The 23,579-nt window shown below is 33.5% G+C and overlaps 2 protein-coding genes across 3 annotated transcripts; both read left to right on the top strand.

Annotated features, from left to right (window-relative positions):
* The first annotated feature begins 15,466 nt into the window (after positions 1–15,466).
* Positions 15,467–17,290, top strand: LOC145036288 (uncharacterized). Its single transcript, XM_078984738.1, has 5 exons — positions 15,467–15,766; positions 15,818–16,078; positions 16,400–16,529; positions 16,614–17,164; positions 17,237–17,290. Exons 1-5 carry the CDS (start codon positions 15,467–15,469, stop codon positions 17,288–17,290), a joined length of 1,296 nt encoding a protein of 431 aa, XP_078840864.1.
* A 1,665-nt stretch (positions 17,291–18,955) lies between these two features.
* LOC145037691 (protein WVD2-like 3) lies at positions 18,956–22,363 on the top strand. 2 transcript variants are annotated; one of them, XM_078986399.1, is made up of 8 exons: positions 18,977–19,055; positions 19,246–19,328; positions 19,976–20,414; positions 20,497–20,585; positions 20,670–20,763; positions 21,429–21,500; positions 21,596–21,706; positions 21,935–22,363. In XM_078986399.1, exons 2-8 carry the CDS (start codon positions 19,324–19,326, stop codon positions 22,184–22,186), a joined length of 1,062 nt encoding a protein of 353 aa, XP_078842525.1. In that variant the 5' UTR covers positions 18,977–19,055; positions 19,246–19,323; the 3' UTR covers positions 22,187–22,363. The 2 variants fall into 2 exon arrangements, with proteins under 2 accessions (XP_078842526.1, XP_078842525.1); XM_078986400.1 differs by lacking the exon at positions 19,246–19,328 and having other exon boundaries at positions 18,956–19,055.
* Positions 22,364–23,579: the final 1,216 nt, after the last annotated feature.

Here is a 23,579-nt window from a genome sequence, read left to right as displayed (position 1 = left end):
CGAAGATCTAGAGTGTTTTCAAGAGGATCCTTCACTAATATCATTAATCCTTGGTAAGATCTTGTAAACTTAAGTTAGTTTAATTCATTCTTTAGCTAAATCAATCCTTATCAACACATGTTTTCGTGATTTTGCTTCCTATAACTTCCTAAGTTCGAAATCCCCTCAAGAAAGCTTACTAAAGGCCGAGATCTTTCCATTTTCTTCTTCACAACCGAGATCATCAACCCATTGTGAGTTTATACCCCCCTTGTTTTTGGTTTTTACATGTTTTTGGGGGAGAATACAAGTGTTTATGTGTAGATCTATGTATTTAGGCATGTTATGTGTGATTTTCTTGGTTTATGTTGTGATTATGTGATAAAACTTGATAAATCTAAAAAAAAATAACAAAAATAGGTGAAATTCATAAACTAAAATAGTCTAGTCATGATACTACAAAGAATAAAAGTGTTATACATGCTTAAGATGTGAAAAAAAACAAAAATCTTGTATAAGGATCATTTTTGACAAATAAACAAAAGTTTGAGACAATTGTGACACTTTCGAATTTATAAGGGTTAAAAAGGTCACATTTGTATAAAAATGAGTTTTTATAGTAATCATACTTTTTAAAGGGCCAAAAGTGTAAAATTTTGCATTATAGGCCTCAATTTGGGCCTTACGGCCTTTTAGGCACAAATTTGCAAAAATATCATTTTTATAGGATTAAAATGTTATTTAATCAAAACTTGAGCCAAAATGAATATAAATGAAAATAAGGGCTGAAAATGACTCTTTTTCAAAGTTGCGCCAAAAATGTTAATTTTATAAAAATTGGGCCGAAAATGTCATTTTATTCAAATAAGGGCTAAAAATGTAATTTTCTACAAAGATGGGCTGAAAATGTCAATATATGTATTTTTGGGCCAAATCTGTCAATTACTAAACATTTGGGCTGAAAATATAAATTTTTATAAGTTAATGGGCTAAAATGTTATTTTTAATTAAAATATACAAAAAATGACATTTTATGTAAAAATAAGCCTTTAAATGTTCAAATTAGTTCTTAAGAGACCTAAAGTGTAATCTTATTAAAAATGATCACAAATTATAGAATTTTGACGTAATGAACGAAAAGTATCATTATAACAAAACACTGGACTTTTTACAACATTAGGTATAAATGTTTCAACTAAAGAACTATATTGTAACGAACAAATGAAATACAACAACGGTACGACTATTGGACCCAATTCATTCTTTACATGTTTATTGAGCCTTAGTGACCCAATTACATGCTTAATGTGCCGAAATCACCTTTTACATGTTTATTGGTCCTTGGTGGCCCATTTGCATGTTGATTGGGCCTGGACTATTCATTATATGCTTAATGGGCCTCAAGTGTCCTTTTGCATACTTAACGAGTCTAGAAATAACTTACATGCCTAATGGACCACAACTGTCCTTTTCCATGTTGGTTGGGCTTTATCTTTCATATAAATTCTTAATTGGTATGTGTAAGAATCTAAATTCATATACATCTTATATCGTGAAATTCGAATAATTATACATTAACAAATGGGATCTAGTGAGACATATCGGTGGACACCTTTGAGTGTATGATCGTAGCCTGTAGTTATAACCAAAGTCTCCTGGAGGGAGAGCGGGAGTTTGTGTATAGATCTATACGGGTTGACCCCCCACGCCTTAGTTGTTCGCTACAACTAGACTAGGCCAGTCTAGGGCGACAAACCTTACCTACATCAATATCGGCGCCTGAAAACACCAAGACAGACAAATTAGTCCTTATCAAGCATGGTTATAATGACTCATGTAGAGATCATTATCATCATAACAGTACGAAAATCAGAACACTAATCATGTCAATACAAATCATACATACATCCATACATGGTCTTAGGGTTTAAGACCATAACACATTTATCATCAGAAAATATCAGATTTATTGGGGGAAACACTATTATTCAATTACCTTCTACTTACAACAGAAAGAATTTAAAGAATCTAGATTGCATACTTATACATATTTTTACTATGAAATTCACACATGCATCTATACTCGATTTTCACATCATTTTCATACTAATTACAGAAAATATCGGATTTTCTGGGTTTTACAAATAATACAAAGACTTCCATTCAAACATGTTGATGAACTCACCAACATTATATATGTTGACCGTTTTCAAAATAACTTGCATTCTCAGGTAACCGTTAAGCAGAAGAACCTTCAAGTGTAGGAATTTATTTTGGTGTAATGTCGATCATCGTATAATCAATGTTTTGGAATATGTAACCTAAGACAATGTACTTGATGTAAACAATACCCGTTGTATTATGTAATGTGTGGTGATGCTTGTGTTATGTTTCATGTATATTCACTGTGATGGTATTTCAATTTATAGTCACACGAGCCCTCGGACGTTTCCGCCGTCTGGTTCGGGGGTATGACATTGCAGGCGTGTGTTCTGGATTTCGGCGGTAGCTGGGATATGTATCTTCTACAAGCGAAATTTTTCGTATAACAATAGCTATCACATTGGCATCAATCGATCTCCATTTGAGACGCTCTATGGAAGGAAATGCAGGACCCCGATATGTTGGGTGTGGTCGGTCAACGAGTCATGAGGAGTACTGAAGTGGTACTCAAGACCACCAAGTTGATTCATCAGGTTCGGAGTAGACTTCAAACAGCTCAGAGTCAGCAGAAGAGTTATGTTGACAAGAACCGATCAGACCTAGAGTTTCAGATTGGGGATATCGTTCTCCTGAAGGTGTCACCTTGGAAAGGTGTCATCCGATTTAGGAAGCAGGCAAGTTAGGCCCCTAGTATATCGGTCCTTTTAGGGTTATAACCCATGTGGACAAGGTAACGTATCGGTTGGTTCTCCCAGAGGAACTCCATCAGATTCATGGTACTTTTCACATCTCTCAGCTACAAAATTTTTTGGTTGATAATTTTGCAGTGGTTCCATTGAAGGATATATATGTGGATGATCGCCTAGACTACATTAAGAGACCGGTAGCAATCCTCGACAGGAAGATGAAGGCCTTGAGGAACAAGGTCGTAGATTTGGTGAAGGTGCAGTGGCAACACCGAAAGGGTTTAGAGTGGACGTGGGAGCCTGAGGATGAGATGATGGAACATTACCTAGAGTTATTTTCAGTGGCAAACTTCGTGGAAGAAGTCTGATTCAAGTGGAGGAGATTTGTAGCATCCGAATCCTTGAGGTACTTAAACACTTAAATTTTTGCATTTTGGAGGATGCTCACGACGTGTGCCATAGTGGTCAAGACATGAGAGTTCCCTTTGACCATTTAACCTGTATTGTTAAACCTCACGACGTGAGGCATAAGGTCTCACGATGTGAGCCATGTCTGATGACCCAAAACCCTAATTTTCGAGTATTTAATTGAATGAGAGGGCTAGGATTGCCCATCCTCAACCTCTCTCACTCTCTAGCCCCTGAAAACCCTAATTTCTACCTCCTTGAGACTTTTGGGCCATTTTTGGTAATTTTGAAGAGCTTACTTGATGGATTTTGGTTCTTTCAAATGGAAGAAGGCTCTTATGGTGCTCCATTTTGGCAATCTAGCTTCTACCTCTTCGTCTTACTGAGCTTTTGGACCTTTGTAAGTCATAAAGCTCTTACCTTTTGCCTTATGCATGCTAGATCTAAGCTTTGGAGCCTTTCTTTGCATGGTTGGATTGTGTAACATGCATGGGATCCATAAGGTTGGCAATTTTATGGATCATTAAGACATCTTTTATATGTGAGTCTTTGGATCTGAGTTTTGGTGTGGGTTTTGGACTCCAAGCTTGAGTATTGATCTTAATACCTTTCATTTGACCTAGTTAGTGCCTAGTTCATGCATTGGACGTGCATGGATGAAAAGCTATTATTTTTATGGTCCTTAGGGTCGAGGAAGGTGTTCTAGAAAGTCTTTGTGTATATCTTAAAGGATTAAGAGCTTAATGCTCAAAGTTGGTCAGAACCGATCTCATGACATGAGAAATAGAATCTCATGGCATGAGCAAGGTGGTTGTCCGAATCCGAGGATTCTGGTGGATGAGTGAAACTGATTCGACTTGCTGAGTTGGTCCGGGTCGAGTCTATCCTCACGAAGTGAGCCTTAGTGGTCATGACATGAGGGTGAACTAAAGGGAAAGTTGACCTTTGACCCTACGCGTTGACTTTGGATCAGAGTTGACTTTTGGTCACCTCTTTGTTTTGAAGGGTAGATCTAAGGTTTGCCTTGCATAATTATCTAGGTGTGGAGTAACACTGGTGTAGCTAACTGTGAGACAAGCATTAGTTTATTATCGATCGAGAGGTGAGTTTCCTTCACTGTATCTATGGGTCGAAGGCACCAATGTCGGACCACTAGTTCATGATGTAGTATGATGATTGTTTTCGTGATAATTGTTAGTTATGCTTGTATTTGCTTGATAACTATGTGATTATTTGCTATGATATTATATGGTAGTGGTAGGGGTGAAATAGAACCAATATCTGGTTGAAATAGACCGAAGGGGATTGCAAGCACCCATATATGCTTGATAGTATCTGAATGAGATAGACCGAAGGGGATTGCAAGCACCCATATATGCTTGAAAGTACCCATTTGAAATAGATCGAAGGGAATTGCAAGAACCCATATATCCTTTGTTGTATGTTTGTATGGTATGTGGTATTTTGGGGGAACTCACTAAGCTTTGTGCTTATAGTTTTCGGTTAATGTTTCAGGTACTTACAATTCTAAGGGGAACAGCCCGACTTGATCGCACCGTATCACCCTATGGCTTCCACATTTTGAGATTTTGGGAATTTGTACTCTAATAACATGTTGTTATGATACAATTTTGACTATTTTGTTACTAGTATCGTATGATTTGAATGAATTTAAAAACAAAATTTTATCTGTATTTTTGGGATGTTACAGTTATGATGGTGTTTTTCTTTTAAGGGAACACGTTTTTAAAGCCAAAATAACTTTTATTTAAAATCCAAGTCAAGACCATACTAGTAAAAAAATGTATAAAACAATAATTCTACATAAAACCAAAGGCAACCCACTATAGAAATTAGGTTGATTCCTAATCGTATACATAGTAGCAGGTTACTTGTCGTCCATGATTAAATCCAGGTCTCTGTGTTTCAGATTTCTGCTTCCCTTTAATACCTGTATATTTATACAAACGTTAATATGTAATGTCACAAAATTTCAATAAATTTAAACTTTTTAAAACATTTATATTTATGATAATTCCCTTCCAGTCCGTTATTTAAGCAAAACCGTTAAGTTTCAAATACTCGAAATAATATTTCAAAACATACGTTTAACAAAACCAATCCATTTGTAACTCAAATCAACAACATAATACTAGTAGTGATAAATCACATATCAAGTGTATGTGATAAGGACCCAATCTTCAAACCATGCTCCTGTACAGTCAAGCTAAGCCTTTACCCTTATTCATATCTGATGTACATGTTATAGTCATTTATAAAGGAAAGAGTAAGCTTGAAGCTTAGTGAATTCTAATGCATCATAACATTAGAAGCATTATACCCTACTACTACCTATCATGCCATCATCCATCATACAAGCATACATATATCATAAACATCAAATCATAAAATTTGTTCCTATTCAGGAACACATCCTAAATAGCACCCAAATAAGGACTTGGCATTTCTGCCTTCAGGTCATGGACTTGGCGTTTCCACCTTCGGTCCCTCTGGCTTGGCACAATGGCCTTTAGTTAGTATGACTTAGCATAATGCCTTTGATCAGTCGGCTTCAAATCATTTAGTCATTCTGACTTGGCACTAGTCATCGGGTTGAGGACAAGATTCATAGCCAATCCTAGCTGATTGGAAAATCTAATCCCTACAACTTGTCAAAATATCCCTTCATTTGTAATATATAGATATCCATGCTTTCTCCCTCATAAATTCAGCATCCTAATATAGCTTTCATGACTTCAAATTGTAACATCCTACTTCAAATCGTTTCATAATTCGGGGTCGTGACCCGAATATCAGTTATCATAAGGCTTCGGGCCTTGGGGAAAGAGAAATTTAGACCCCTTTGGATGTATTTAATGTAGATTAGGTGATCCGAGAGTTCGATTGGTGCTTTGGAGCCCGAGGGTATAACCGTAAAGTGATAGTCCAAGTCTTTTATAAATTTTGGATTTAAGTTCAGAAAGTTTTAAGGCAAAGTAGATTTAATAGGATTGTAGAGCTCCTCATTAACTTTCCATGGATATAAAGAACATCAAAATCGGAGTTGGCATGAAGAAGTTACGACCGTTTGAAGTCAAGACGAGTTTTGGGCTAGTCGCATACATAGGGCGTACGAGGAGTACATAAGGCGTACTAGGTCATCTCTAGTATGCTAGGCATATCATGAGTACGCAGGGTGTATACGATCAGTGCGCAAACCCTATTTTCGTGGTTTGAGCCTTATTTAAGCTCCTTAACTTCCCCAAACTCATTCCATTTTCAACCTCCACCTCTCTAACATCCTCTCTTGAAACCTTAACCCTAGATTGAGCCTTGTGAGCAAAAAGAAGGTTGTTTTAAGTGCTTTGGAGTGTTCTTGGTGCACCTTGGAGAAGAAGGAACTTATTGAAGAAGTTTTGGTTGCATTGGAGCTTGTAGATCCAAACTTTGTTCACCTTGATCTTTCTTCTAGAGGTATAAAGTTTGAATCTTGATGATGAAATTGTTAGATCTAGCTAGTTTTGGGTGTTATGAGCGTTTGGTCACTATAAGTGCATAAAGTTTAGATCTTGAAAGTTTGTGACCTTATTATGGATATTGTTGGAAACTTTATCCATCTAAACATCATTTTGATTCAGATATGAAGGTTGGAGACTTGGACTTAATAGATTAAGTTGGAAAAGATGCACTTTTGGGTCCGTTTGAGACTTAAAGACTAGATCTTGTTTGTTGGGACCATTCTAATGGATAGAGTTGGAAACTTTATCCATTATGGAGCTATTATGAACCATAAAAATGTGATCTTGGACCTTTTATCCAAGAGTTGTGATGTCTTATTGGGTTAAGAACTTAAGGTTTTGGATATTAAGTACTTTATAGAGATGCAAAGTCATAAAGTTGGTAACTTTATGACTTATGATATCGTTTTGGGCTTGGATATGAGTTTTGGACGTAATGGCTTAATGGAATAAGCTCTTAATGGAGTTTTTGGGACTGGGTTGCGTACGTTGGGCGTACCTGGTGGTACGTTGTGTGTACGCGGTCAGCTCCCCACTTTTCGTCAACATCAGAGTACGTTGGGCGTACTCCGCTGGGAAGGAATATTGACTTTTGGACCTGGACTGTTGACTATTGACTTTGACCTAAGGGCATTTTGGGTAATTTAATTTATAGTTTGAGATTTGGGTTCCTGTTAATTGTATAGGTGATCGGTAGAGACAACTTTTAGAGAAGTGATCGGTGCAACTATTCTTTCAGGATGTGAGGTGAGTCTCTTCACTGTACTTGTGGGTCGAAGGTACTAATGTCGACCCACTGGATTATGTTTGTAGGATGATGGTTGTCTTTGTGACACTTGTTGATATAACTACACGTGCTTATTGTCTTTGTGACTCATGTTTATATGCTTGTACTAGGTTAAAACCTGTGTGATACACGGATTGACAAAAAAAATAGCAAAACTAATACATAATAAGTGGTTTGCAATAAAAAAAAACAACAATATTCAAATCTATTTGGATGACATGTTATCGTTTGGTACTTTTTCAAAATACAATGTTACAACAGGAAGAAATAAAAGTGTGATGCTATAATAAATAAATCAATAAAAATATGTTGCCATTTCTTGCCAATTATATAATGTCTTAATAAGGAAAATAATAGTAAGAAAAATTATGATCCAATTTGAGTCTTAAGGAAGCCATGACTAAATAATTTGAGAACCTAAAAAGATGCAACAAACTTTAGCAACCAACTCTTAAATACATAGCACCAACCAACACTTTAACAATGGAACTCACTGGGAATTAGGAAGCAATCACCACAATAGCCCCAAAGGCATTGAGCATCAAAAGATATTTGTAGAGACACAAGTATGGCACTATAATTGGGTATATTTCACAATACATTGTTGTAATAAGAAAAAAATGAATTAAATTGACTTTTTCCAACGGTTTACACAAAGATGCAATAATATACAATTAATTTTTTACATTGTTATTTCTTGAATATAGATAAAAAAGGGTTTAATGCAAAATGTACTGTGACCTTAAGCATCCCATTGTAACCTCAAAAAGAGTAGCAAAAGTTTTATGAAAAAAATTGTCTAAACTCTCAAATTGCTCGAATAAAACTTCTTATAGTTGGTTTACTCGGTTTTGTTGATTCAAACATCCTAACTTGAAGTAATGAAATTACAATGGAATTTTTTAAAGGACTTCTAACACAACATATTTAAGCATATAATCTCAAATTTAGCATTGTTTATAATTCAAAGAAAGACCTAGCAAAGCTTCAAATTTAAGATAAATAGATAAAAAAAAACTTTAAACATTATAGAAAACGAAACTAATAATGCTTCATTTTTTAAAAACTCTACAAAGTAAAATTTTCACTTATGAACCCAAAAGAGATCAGAAACAATTTCTCAAATAAAAAATTACTTAATTTAGATAACAGTTTAGTGAATTAATAAGAGAATAGGAGATTAAAATACAAATAATAGAGGATATGTAGAGGAAGTGAAAATTTAAAAAAAAAAAAAAAAAAAAAAAAAAAAACATTTGTTTTGAAATTGGAGTTCGACGAAGATAGCAGCGGTGAAAAACTGAAAAATGTATTGAAATGATAACCCTAATAGTGAAATTGAGAAAACAATTTTGGTCCTAAAATTTAGGGATTTTCCTAATCAATTAAAAAACATACCTAATTCATACGAGAAATTTTTGTAAAATTATATCAATTTAATCGGAGAATAGTTAATTGTGGACTTAATATTTATGGCCAAATTTTTTTTATGATATGAAAATGACATGTGTGCTCACTTGCAAGTTCGTATGGAATAGGATCATCATCTCAGAGATGAAAATTTGAATATACAAACTTTGTCATCCGATTAAACTGTAAAAAAAAAAAAAAAAAAAAAAAAAAAAAAAAAAAAAAAAAAAAAAATAGCAAAAGAAAGCATTTTGTAAAGGAAATTAATAAAATTTTGTTTTTTAATGAAATACTACTAATTATTTGGATGCCAAATGTCTTAAGGTAAATCTTATTGTTGGAGGGCTATATGAGTAATTTTGTAGAAAGGTTATTATAGCATTGGAAAATCTTCACCCATAAAATAGACTGGGAACCTCTCAAACTTCAAACTGGTATGCTAACATTTGTCTCTTTGGTTCAACATAGAGTTTCTTCATGGTGTTTTTGAAAACTATGGATATACATGATGCTTCATGCAATAAATTAAACTAAAATAAAAAAGAGTAAATAAATGCAAGATTCATAAACTTGTATTGAGAATCCAGTCATATCACCAGCTTGTTTCTTTCACCAGTTGCCGAATATGAAGTCTTCTTTTATGCCTATCATTTGAGTAAACTTGGTGAGATCAATCAAATAGATAACAATCGGTGATCAAGTAACCAAGGCATCAAATACCTACAATAAATTGGTATAAACATGATAAACAATCACAAAAATCATGTTTCCTGCAAATTATACGACAGTGTAGGGGTAAAACCAATAATTGAAGTGATAGAGAAGTGATGAAATTAACCTTCAACAATATCGGATTTAGGAGACATAGTATGCACATATCCTTTCAACTTTTATAACTGCATGAATTTATAAGGATGAATATATAGAGCAAAGAAGGTTGAATATATAGAGCAAAGAATAGAGGTAAGAGATTAGGGCTCAGACTTTAAAAAGTTGACTGGGAAATTTTACCAAACACCTGGTAGGCAAACGTTTCAGCATTAATCAAACTTACCTCTAGTATCAAATCTGAAGTACACAACTTGACAAACCCATCTTTGTCAAGATAATTCGCCACACCTGAGCCAGTTCATTGATATATCAACGAGAATGGTTTTTTTTTGTGAAAAGATCAGAAGAGAGGCTTTACAAATCTCAAACCACATGTAGGTACCAAAGTAAACGGGAAAAGAGAGAGACGAATATGTTAAGACAAAAAATTGAATCTGTATAATCAAATAGTTCACTTGATTGATGGAATTGAACGTCGTTTCTTTCATGTCGATGCTTCGTTTCTCTGCGATGAAAAAAGAATTGTTGATTTCACTTAACGCTCTGTGATACCTTCTTCAATTTCCGTTGATTTCACTTAATGCTTCGTTTTGAACGTTATTTCTTGCAATGGACCATTCATGGAAAGGGAAGAGGATTAGGGTTTAAGATAGAATCCACCTTCAAGAATTGGTGATTTAGTTTGGATATGATTATGGTTCCTTATTTCTTGCTATGAAATTCCTGATTTCTTGCTATCATATTCGAAACTGATTGCCGATAAATTGGTATATCAATTCAAACATCAATGCATAACTATTAAAGCCGGAGCAAGAGGGCATTTGGGAAAATCCACTCTTGTATTTTGAGTAGGAAAAATCGATTGGGGAGGACTTAGTGAATGCCATGTGGCAAAAATCTACTTATTTATTAGATTAGGGGATGATTTGTGTATTGAGCTATATGGGCTCGGAGTCATTAGGAACTCAGGGTTGATACATACACGGGGGTTGATACAGAACCGATACAGCTACAAGCTGTTATATATAGTCATTATGGACTCAGGGTTGATACGGACCCGACACAGCCACATGCTGTTATATTTGTATATATATGTGGTATGCGATATTTTGAGGAATTTATGAAACTTTATGCTTACGGTTTCATATTTATGGTTTTAGGTACTTTCGATTCGAAAGGGAAGGGCCCGACGTGACCGCACAACATCACCTAGAGTTTTCCACATTGGCGATTAATGATATTACTCTGATGTTTAAATAATATATTCACTTTGATCGGTTTTGGACACAACTCGTTTGTATAATTTATTGTTTTAAAAATGAAAACTTTATCTTGGATTTTCAAGACGTTACACAAATCATATCCTCTCTAACTTACTCTTGAAACATAACCTCAAGACGGTTAATCATGTCATATTCACCAAGACTTCTTAAGCTCTTTAAAAGCTCAAGAATCATGATACCTACACATAAGGCATGCTACCTCTATTGAATGATTCAAACGTCTATGATCTTCTATGTCAGCTCTAATGAATCCAACTAGAGAATCCTTAAGAATAATTTCCTTAGTGACATGAAGATTTTTTCGTAAAACTGAGTACAAATCTTGAATTTTGAAACCAACAAGCATAATTAATGCCATCAAACTTATCTTTATCGAGGAGTCCTCATAATGCAAAACCTGTGACATACAAATTATTGTTTGAAGACATCCATTAAAACAATAATAAAACAATAATATTTATTAATGGTTTCATAATTATCAGTTACAAAAATTAATTACTCAAAAATTTATTTTATCAATGACTAAGACTCATATTTCACTTCTAGTTATGAAAAGGTATGTCGGAATAACAAAAATAAGTTACTTGGATAGGTAAAACTCTTTACCAATTTCAATATCTATGGAACTCTTAGGTCTACAATATTTATTGAATTTTATTAAGTCAACATTGGCATGTTTAATCTCTTATAAGTTTATCTCTTATTGTGACATGCATGCATTAGATAAAAAAGAAAAATAGTAAGTCGTCTTTTAAACATACATTATATCCAACCAAGACTTTAGGATATCACGAACGACACTTCGCTTTCTAATGTCTAATAGACATGTTTGGCTAATGTACTTTCCTATATATGTCGAAAGACCATTAAAATAAGTTTTGCAATTTTAAATGTGTAGCTTATGATTTACATTAAAAATGGGTTTTTGTTTTTGGTTAAAACACTTTCAACTTTTTTCTCAACAAATTTAATTTTAAAACTTCTTGTAAACTATTTATAAGTGACATCTTCAAAATTAGTAGCTATTTTCACAAATACATCTACAAAATTAGTGACTATTTTGATAATCTCTCCGCTTTTTGCTTAAGTCTTGGAAAGAGGTAAACTAGATTAACATGATTTGTCTTTTTTCCCCTCTCCTTATCCTTCCTCCCCTCCTCCCCCCTCTCTCTCTTTATATATATATATATATATATATATATATATATATATATATATATATATATATATAGGGAAAAGTGAATATACCCTTAAGGGTATATAAGCTTACGTACCCAAAACTCACTATACTACATCGTTTTGTATCATATATATATATATATACATTGTAATTATCCAATTTTCTTATAATTCAACTTCTAACTTGATTTACTTCTAAGATTTTTATCAATTTCACATTTATATTCCTCTTACATAATTTTCATTTTCAACTATAATATATATAACCTAGTAGGAATTTGCCAAAAATATGTGATGCAAGAGGAAGATAATAATGAAATTTCAAAATTTTTGAAAGTAAATCAAGTCAAGGGTTGAAGTTTAAGAACATTATAATGAATATATTAAACAAAATGACGTATTATAATGGGTTTGGGTACCTAAGCTTATATACCCTTAAGGGTATATTCACTTTTCCCATATATATATATATATATATATATATATATATATATATATATATATATATATATATATATATATATATATATATATATATATAATCAATTTATCATGAGAAAATAAAAAATGACTTTGTAGGGTAAGTAACTATATAACTTTTGTACATGTTTAATAATTATATTTTATAAGGTTTACCATTAAACCAACATTTTTTGTTTAAAAAAAATATAATTATGACCGACTATTGCAGATATAAAGATTTACATTTTAAAAACATCATTAAAATCATATTTTTAAAAAAAAAAAAATACCATTAAACTCATATTTTTATACATAATTTGCCATTAAACCAACTTTTCTCCATATTTAGTCACTCTTTTCTAAGCATTTACTCTGACCACCAATTTCCAAAGAGAAAATGAAAACACTATTTTACATATTCGATTTCTAAAAACATTATAAAGCATATAATTTTCGCCTTCTTGTCTCCGGTTAAAGCGACCCCACCCTCTATTTATTACCATCAGTATTCCTCTTACCGACGTTCATACGTTTCTATGCTTCTCTCCATCTTCTAATATTTTGTGAAAACCACCTTACTCGTATCCATTTTCCTATTGATTAATGTACCACCACTAACCACCTCCATTCAACAATTTTATTTGTGGAATATGAGTTTGAATCAATTGGAGGTTTAATTCGATTTTACTACAAGTTGAAGTTCATTTTATATTTGTTTTTGGTGGTGGTCACGAATGTTGGAGATGGGGTGTTGTGAATAACAGTGATGCAATGTGGTGATTGTTTTGGAGGTGACTTGTGGTGGTTGGAGATACGCATGGAGGTCTTGATCAGAGAAGATGGTAGAGACGTAGCTTAATAGTAAATCGTATACAAAACAATTTTAATGGTAAATTATGTAAAAATTATGTAAAAGATAATTAAGTTACAACACCTCATCAAATAATTAATTTTGAATGATTTGGATAAAATTAATGATAAATAGTAGAACAAATTACGCGAATGGTCCTTTAGGTTTTGAAGTTTTCCCTAATGTAGTCCCTACAATAGTTTTTCCCTCAAATAGTACCTATGGACCATAAGTTGCACGCGTTTGGTCCCCGAGTTGGATGTCCGTCCATTCCAACGTTAAGCTGCTCCATTTGACTTGCACATGAGGGTATTTATGTCGTTTTAACCTAAAGGACCTTTTCTGAACATATTAATTAACAACTATATCCATTAAGGTGGTAGGGTTTAGTTTTAGACATTGACTTTACACTCAATCTCTTTCCCTAAGAAAACCTTTTGATCATCCCATCTTCTTCAATTGTGATTTCTTATCGTCGTCAGCCGTTACAGTTCACATGATTGAAGGGTGTATCGAGGAAAATGGTGCTCACATTGTGGTCTTTACGTCCACGCTACACCCAACTACCTGACCTATGTAAAGCATATGGTAAGCATGGATATTGTAATGCTAGCTTTTGACGAAATATAATTTTTCTTTCCTCCATCATTAACATTTTATTGTTCTTGAATGTTCACAGGTTCTATTTCAAGCTTTTGCACATTCAAGATAAATCATGGAGGTTCGTTCACAAATATGGTATCTGGAAGGTCATACATAGATGGGCTTGTTGATCATTTTGGTTTTGTGGACATAGATGTGTTTTCAGTCCACGAGTTAGATGATATGATGGAAGTTTTAGGGTACAATGATGGAGGTATAATGTTTTACCATTTCATGATCCCAGAGACAGACTTAGATAGTGGATTTTTACCCCTTGGCACCGATCAGGAAGTCATTTAGCTGGCAAGGTATGTACTTAATCATAAGGAAATTAATTTGTACATCGAGCATGGAAATACTAGAGTAGTCCCTTACTTTAAGTCCCCATTGAAGGTTCGTATTGAGGAAGTTGAAGGGAATGATTCTCCTGAAATGAATAGGGTTAGAATGAAAAGGAAATCAATTGGGTCATGTAGTCAAAAGTTGGATTTGAATGAGTCCACTGATTTGTCAAAGTTAATTGTACCCTATGAATCTGTAATCAACAAAAAAAACACTCAATTGATCGGGAGAGTGATCCCTTTAGGGGGTACAGTTTGAGGATAACCATGCTAAAAAAAATGTTGACACAGGGGATGAGCACCAACCAAAAGGGGATGTTGATCCAATGGATGATTATGAGGTAATGTGGGATGTGGACGCAGAATATGGTGGGGGAAAAAATCTACATAATGTTGAGTTTTTTGAGGATGAATACATTGGAAGTAAGGAAAGTGTTAGTGAGGGTCCTGGGAGTGAGGGTAGTAGGAGTGAGGGTAATATGATAGATGATGAGAGTGAGGACGAAGACTTCTTTGTGGATTTAGAAAATATTGTAGATGATGTGGATGTTGATATGAAAGAATTTCATATACATGTTGATGAATATGTTGAGTGGGTTCAAAAAACCACCAAAGAAAAGTGGTAGTGGTGTTGACTTTACCGAAGGTGAAGATTTGGAGGTCATAGACCCATAATCGTTTGAGTCACCTATTGTAGATGAAGATAACAACAAAGAGAGGATGTTGAGAGACATAAGAAAGGAAAAAATTTGGTCTGAGGGTGTAGTACATCAAAAGGCTTTCACATTAGGACAGAAGTTCAAAACTAAGAAAGATGTGAAAGAATATATAAACAAACATGCAGTAGAAACCAAAAGGGATTTACATTTTGAAAAAAAAAATGACAAAACAAGGATTAGGGCTAAGTGTAGTGGAGTGGTCCCAGATATGAGTGGTGGGCCATGGACAAAGTCAAGGACTGGATTCAAGGATAAAACAGTAAATATGAAAGAGGGTAAATATCCTTGGGTTGTACTAGTGTCTAGACCTAAAGAGTCAAATGACTGGGTAGTGAACACCCTAGTTAGTGAACATCGGTGTGTGCAATCAAGAACAATTAAAGCTTGCAACTACAAATTCATTGCAACAAACATTGTGAAGCAAATTGAGAGTAATCCAACCATTCCAGTTAATGCACTTCAAGAAGATCTCATCCAAAAATTCGAGATGAACATGTCAAGAATGAAGGTACATCGGGCAAAGGAATTGGCTCAGAAGCATATTTTTGGGGATTTTTAGAAACAATATGCTATTTTGAGGGACTATGGACTAGAGTTGATGGAAAGAAACCCAGTTACTAATGTGAAGATCGATTGTTACAGTGAGCCAAATTTAAATTCTGATACAAGGACATTTAGGAGAATTTACATTTGTTTAGGAGCATTGAAGGAAGGATTTAAGGCTAATCTAAGGGATTTCATAGGGTTGGATGGTACTTTCATGAAAGGTCCCTATCCTGGTCAAATTTTGACTGCTGTAGGGGTAGATTCCAATAATGGGGTATATCCTCTTGCATATGCTCTTGTTGAGAATGAAACCACCAATTCATGAGCAAGGTTTTTGGAACAACTTGGTGATGATCTGAAACTTTATGCTAATTCAAACTTCACTTTCATCTCAGATAGGCAGAAGGTACATATACTTCAATTTAATTTGATATTGTTGTTATTTAGTCAACTAAGTATTGAAATGTTTAAATATGGTATCATTCCTGCAACTGCCAAACTTTTCCCTCAAGCTGAGCATAGGTTTTGTCTGAGGCATATTTATGAAAATATAAAAAGGAAGTGGAAGGATAAAGAGCTCAAAGATTTGGTGTAGGCATGTTCAACTGCTACTACTGTAAGGCATTTTGAGAAAGCATTAGAAGAGCTAAAGAAATTCAAAGTTAAAGCTCATGATTGGTTGATATATATTCCTCCAACTCATTGGGCAAGATCTCATTTCTCAGGTTAGTACTTTATCTTTCCTTTATGTTAACATTTACTTGTCATTGTTAAGATTTGCGCTCATTTTGTATTATATGACTAAACAGGGAGGGCACATACTAACATCTTGTTAAATAACCCGTGTGAGGTTCTGAATGGAAAAAAAATACAAGGTGGTAGGGACAAGCCTATCATTTATTGTTTGGAGTATATTAGAGAGTATTTGATGAAGAGAATTTGCAATTTCCAAAGAGAGATTGATAGATGCCATGGTTCTCTCACACCAACTGCCACTAGTCTTCTTGATCAAATGAAAAGACAAGCACAAAAGCACAAGTGTATTTTCAATGGGGTTAAAACTCAAGTCACTACTTATTGGGGTGATCAGTTTATTGTGAATTTAGATGAAAAAACATGCACATGTAGACATTGGGAAATTATAGGCATGTTATGCTCACATGCAATAAGTGCAATATGGGACAAGATTAAACATGGAGCAAAGAATGTTCCTGAGTTGGAGCATTGGGTCCACCCATGCTACTGGCTAATTACATGGGTAGAAGTGTACAAACACAAAATAGAACTTATAAATGGTAGATTGATGTGGCCCAAATCACAATGCCCAACCAAGTTGCTTCCACCCAAACATGTTGTTCAGGTATGTCTTCATATATCAATATAAATGCAATTTTTTTTAAGAAAAACAATTTAATCTTATGTACATTTGTAGGTGGGTAGGCCCAAGAAGAAAAGGAAGAGGGCATACGATGAACTTGCTACATAGGGGCATAAACTATCCAAGAGGTGGACCACTGTCACATGTAGAAAGTGCAACAACAAAGGGCATAATTCAAGAACTTGTAAAGGTCAAGGTGGCCCTAATGACAAAATAACTGAAGAAATAGGAGGATAGAAGTGATGATGGGGGTGTTGTTGAGAACTATTAGGTCTTTTGATGTAATTTGCACTTTACTTTTATGGTTATGTTAACATCTATGTTTATGTACCAAACAATACTTACTTTGGGCTTCTTATTTTGTATGGTCATGCATGTTGACCTTGAATCATTGTACACATAGGTAAACTATGAAACAATGTCAACTGCTGTTGTGATATACAATAACATTTTTGTTATATTCTTGTTCTTGTCAACTAGTATTTGTGATATTCAAAGTGTATGGTCATGCATGTTGAATTGGTGTTCTTGTCAATAATATTTGATTGCACAAAGCCATGATACAATAACCTTGTTATGAAATTAAACCATTTGATTACAAAAAGACTATAACATTAAGACAACATTAACCAGAACATAATTTACTGTAGTCAAACTCAAAAAAGACAAAAACATTACATAAACAATGCTACGATTTCCTTTCTTCAGACTCAAAATAAGACCACTAGTACATTAACCCTATGACTACGACACTACTTCTTGCATTCAGACACCACATTCAGAGGCAACTTCGACCATGCTTCAAGTAATGAATTGCAAAAAGACCCCAACTGCAGAGAATGATTAGCTTATACATCCTAGCTTGCAGTGTAGCTTGTTGAAGAGATTCTTGGAGCTTATTCATAGACCTGATTAACCCAGGTATCACTTCCATCGATCTAGGGAACATCGGCTCATCAAACCACCCAATCCAACCACACATTCTCTCATTACGAAGACAAGACCAAAATCGCCTTCCAGGGTTGCGATCTGACCAGGAAGTGACGATAGCTAGATCACGGTTTTCACAAGCACATATCGACATTTTCCACATCTTTCAGTGATCGATTGAATTAGGAGGAATAATAAGAAGAAGTAATATAAGCTATTAATTTATATGTTCAGAAAAGGTCCTTTAAGCTAAAATGACATAAATACCCTCATGTGCAAGTCACATGGGGGCAACTTAACGTTGGAATGGACATACATCCAACTCGGGGACCAAACGCGTGTAACTTATGGTCCATAGGTACTATTTGAGGGAAAAAATACCATAGGAACTACATTAGGAAAAAATCCAAAACCTAAAGGACCATTCACGTAATTTGTTCTAAATAGTATATAAAAAATCAAGATAACTAAATGTATATGAAAAAACAATAATATTATCGTACAAGTTTTCCCTACTGTAAAATCATAATTATATTGAAACAAGTCCATAGAGCTAAGTTGTTTTCCCTTTTTACTTTATCTTCTAATTGGGAATCTCACCTATTTGGCTATTTGAGAAAGGGGTTCTTAGTCCTAGGAAAAAAAAAAGTGGGTAGGTGGTTAGCATTACAAACTGAAAATCCAAACATCAAATTAAAAATCTCAAGGTCAAATTTGTAATTTTAAAACAAAAGAAGAAAAACTTTTGGTATCAAGCTCAGCGCGTTAAAAATTCAAAAATCACCCAAACGGCGGTAACTTAACGCCGTTACCATTTCTTACTATATATATGCTCTTTCGCGTCAGACACAATAAATTTACATAAAAAAATCTAGAGAGAGAAATTAATTGCAGAGTTCTTGAGGAACTGTTCAAGTTCTTCGCAGATCAGACGCAGTAATCTGTAAGAATCTCATCACATTTTCACTGTTTTTTTGGATTTAAGCAACTGTGCAGCTTGTATATTGCATTATTCTTGTAGTCATAGAACTAATTGGATTCTAATTAGATCTACATTACTCGTCGATTTTTGGGGTGTTCTTTGGGGATCGGCTTTTCCGTTTTGATTTTTTCGGATTTTGATCGTTGTATAGGTTTTACGTGGAGGATTGTTACTGAAAATGGGAAAGTTTTGTCCAAAGTTTACTCTGAACTCGTAATAGTTTACGAAAATGTGGTATGTGAAACGAATATAACCAGCTGCGTTTTGTTAACAAGATAGAATCATAAAAACCTTCGAACGTTTTCAATATGATTGACTCTTTACCTATGAATTTTGAAGGGTTTTTTTGATTTTTTTTTTTTTGCGAGTTTTCAGCCTCCGAATTTAATGTTTTCTGATTTAGATGTCTTCCTTTCGTACGTGCGTCTGTATATTTTTTAATACCTGTCATTGTCAAGCTTGCTATGAAGTTTGAATCCTCTGAATTGCATTTTGCTGTATAATCGATATTATTATGTCATCCTTATCCTGATGCCTAACAAGTTATGATCTTGAAATTTCAATCTTTATAATCAATTAATCATACATGAAGTTACAATTTCAATGTTACAGAAAAGTAACTTTTTTCCCCTCAATCTTGCTTAGTGGAGCAAACTATTTATGCTTGATAACTCAATTGAATGATTGATTATTTGGTAAACTGTCATTGTCTACCTTTGTCTTACTTTATCTTAAACTGTACTTCTTACATCATTTGTCAAACACTATTTATATATGGAAAATCATATATACAACCTCCATAATTTGAATTTCTTGAATGGTAAGTCTTAATAATTCAACATTTTTATAAATGTTCTTGAATTCCATTGTTTTCTTTGCAGTCTAATGGGAATGGAGGTGGCTAATATATGCACACTTGATTCAAATGATCTTACAAGTAATGATACAACCATTAACAATGATTCAGCAAAACTTTCTATAAATGGAAACTCAAATGGTGTGAAGGAGTTTGAAGAGAAGAAATGTGTTATTGAAGAAATGGAACCTAAAAATGAACATTGTGAAGATCAAAGACAAGAGGAAGAAGATCATGACACATTGGAGAAGACAATATCTGATACTACTACTCAACATCAACAAACAGAAGGTGAAGTCAAGAAGTTGACCACAACAGTCAAACCTTTGACCAAATCTTCTAAAACAAAACACACAGTCCCACAGCCATTTGCTCTTGCTACTGAAAAACGCGCGCAATGTGGAACTCGCCCTGTTGGCAATCCTGTAGCCAAGTCATCATCTCATTCAAAGAAAACAAATGAGGTAATTTCTCAAAAAGTTTAAACTGGAAATTTAAGTTTTTTTTGTATTTTTTTAAAGTTTTGTGGTTTATGTTTACCTTCAGATAATTCCACCTTCAGTAGCAAGGAAGCCGTTGCAACCAGATAACAAGAAGCATCCGGATGATGATGATTCTTGTTCTGTAGCATCTTCGTATCCACATATATATTTTTTTCTTTTTCTTTTTATTTTTACATTTTTCTTCTGTGTTTGTTGTGGTTCTTAATTTTTACAAAGTACTGCTGCATCAGCAAGGACAATAATGTCCAAATCCACTTCTGCATCCGCTCCGGTTTTCAGGTGTAGCACACGCGCAGAGAGACGAAAAGAGGTTTTTTTTATTTTTTTATTTTTTATTTATTATTTATTTTTTTAAAATCATTTCTTGCATGTCAATGCCTTTTTAGGCCTCATTTGTTACACAACACAAAGCTTAAAGTCTTAAACAGACGTCTGTGTATTGTGTTTGACATGCATTGGACTGAGACTGACACCGATGTACAAAAATTACAATCTTTTGTTCCAACCAAAAAGATGGGACAGAGACTTGCTCCTGATCTTTCGTCGGTTAAAAAGACGTAAATGCCCTTCTCATCTTTATCATCAAAAGTAGCCCTAGAAAGTCTGTCCAGTCCAATCCAATCATGTCCTGTGTAACACATGCAGCCTTAAGGCTGCATTTGTTACACACGAAAGAACTAGATGGGATAGGACTGGACAAATTTTCTAGGGTTATTTTTGATGATGAAGAAGAGGAGGGCATTTACGTAATTACATCTTTTTTACCGGCGAAAGATCAGGAGCAAGTCTCTGTCCCATCTTTTTAGGTGGGACAAAAAATTGTAATTTTTGTACATTGGTATGAGTCCCAGTCCAATGCATGTCAAATACAGTATACGGGTGTCTGTTTAATCTTTGTATTGTGTAATAAACATAATAATAATAATTCCCACTATTTTTTTTTTCTTTTTTTCAAATTGTGTTCATTTTCATCAGTTCTATTCCAAATTAGAGGAGAAACAACAAGCACTTGAAGCTGAGAAAGTTCAATGTGAGGCAAGAACCAAGGTACACAAACATCATTTATTTTTATAATTTGTTTTGTTAATTCTCTTCTTTATGCCATGTTTTCTTTTGTCTTTTTTGTTTTGTATATAAAAAAGGAAGAAAAAGAAGCAGCATTGAAGCAACTGAGAAAGAGCTTGTTATTCAAGGCAAACCCAATGCCAAGCTTCTACCATGAGGGCCCACCACCCAAGACTGAGCTAAAGAAGGTAATACATAAATTATCTAGACTCGATAAACCACTTCAACAAGACTAAATGACCATTTTACCCTTACATTCCCCAAAAAAACAACTTTCACAAATATTCATCAATATGAGAGGAGCTGGAAGGAAAAAAGAAACTGCCCCTAGCTATTTTTTTTTTTTTTTTTAATTTAACATCACTTCTAAGCTGAAGGGTAAAATGGTCATTTACATGTTTTTATCTAAATAACAGCCACCACCAACACGTGCAAAGTCACCAAAACTTGGAAGAAGAAAAAGCTGCAGTGACACCACCGGTTTAGACAAGAGAAGTGGAGCAAATGCTAGAGTTCGAAATAGCCTTGGAATCTACAGAGTGACAACAAACCAAAAGGACAAAATTACCCTTCAAACCACCACTGAAGAAATGGAAGACCCAAATGGGTCAATTTTGTCCAACATTATTACTCAAGACTTTGATGCTAAGATTGATATGCAATCTTAGAGGGAGGTTTTTATGGTGAGTTTTTTTCTAATTCAATACAATTTCGATTGTATTTTTAAATTTTATTTTTTAACTTTATCATGTGGTCGTTATCATCTTGATTGAGAATATGTTGAAGTTATATTTTGTTGACATGTTTGGTATTTATAAATTATAATGTATGAGGTGTAAATTATACTCCAAGTTGTGTACTTATCTGTGGAAGAAAACAAAATGTTGTATTGTTAAAAATCGTTGTTTTTCTCTCATACATTTTTTTTTAGTTTCATATTTTTATAAAACAAGACAGATAAGGTTGTATTGTATTTTGTGGTGCTAGTGGGACAACTTGTTGGTTTTTGTCCAATTAAAAAAAAATGAGACACTCGTCTTATTGTTTTTTAGATGAGTCTAATAAATTGAAATTTCGAATGTATGAGTTGTAAATTATTTATTAAATATTAACAAAAATATATTACTTTTCCATAAAATTAAAGCATGGTATAAAAAGATATTAATTCTGTATATAACATTGTTAATTTTGATATTTTAAAAGTTAATAAGGATAAATATGATATTTAGATTTTAGGATACTTTGAAACTTTTCAAAAATATATACAAAATTCTCCTATATAAATAAGTAGTTTGTAATACGTAGAAATATATTTATAATATATTTTTTTTAATATAACTAATGTAATCATTATATTATCATATCATATTTTGTAAGGTAAATATTACTATGGTCCAATCAACTATCGTCATTATCCGATTTGGTTTTTAATTTTTTTTTCATGCAATAAGTCATTAAACTTATAACTTATCTGTTTATTAAATCACTTTTGTTAGTTTTTAACATATCTTCTTTTAACTAGTTATTATAAATTACACGAATGGCCCTTATGATTTTAATTTCTTTCGTGGTTGGTCTCACACCAACAGAGTTCATCGTCAACATCACCAGTGTTCATTTCCGACAACCACCACATTTCACCTTGGACAACCCTGTTAACCATTATTCTAACATACAATCACTCACAAAAAAAAAAAAAAAAATCTCAATTGATTTTAATTTTTATAAAAAAATTATTTTAGCGGGTTTCAATTTTAAAGAATTCATTTAAAAAAAAGTATATGTTCAGAATCAAAATTAAATGAAAGTGTAACAATGTCTATTTACTAAATAATAAATTAATTACCAATAAGATATTTGTGGGTTAACTTTTTCTTATAGTAAATGCATCAATACTCGTTACCTTCACAAAATATATACATGAAATGCTTATTTAAATTGGATTATCCAAATGAAATTGTTACACCATGCAATACTAAATGCAGTTTACTAACTACCTACGTATATATTTTTATTTGCGACAAGAACCCCATATTAAAAACAGATAATTTTTAATGCAAT

The sequence above is a fragment of the Lactuca saligna genome, chromosome 3, assembly GCF_052625555.1.
Source record: "Lactuca saligna cultivar CGN05327 chromosome 3, ASM5262555v1, whole genome shotgun sequence".
Lineage (NCBI taxonomy): Eukaryota > Viridiplantae > Streptophyta > Magnoliopsida > Asterales > Asteraceae > Lactuca > Lactuca saligna.
Note: the sequence above shows the minus strand (reverse complement) of the source record. Positions and strands in the feature narration are given on the sequence as shown.

Coding starts and splice junctions, on each gene's coding strand:
- LOC145037691 (XM_078986399.1), top strand. Junction 20,764..21,428: donor GCGCAGAGAGACGAAAAGAG/GTTTTTTTTATT, acceptor CATTTTCATCAG/TTCTATTCCAAATTAGAGGA. Junction 21,501..21,595: donor AATGTGAGGCAAGAACCAAG/GTACACAAACAT, acceptor TATATAAAAAAG/GAAGAAAAAGAAGCAGCATT.
- LOC145036288 (XM_078984738.1), top strand. CDS start 15,467: ATGAGTGGTGGGCCATGGACAAAGTCAAGGACTGGATTCAAGGATAAA. Junction 15,767..15,817: donor TGAACATGTCAAGAATGAAG/GTACATCGGGCA, acceptor GGGGATTTTTAG/AAACAATATGCTATTTTGAG. Junction 17,165..17,236: donor CACCCAAACATGTTGTTCAG/GTATGTCTTCAT, acceptor GTACATTTGTAG/GTGGGTAGGCCCAAGAAGAA.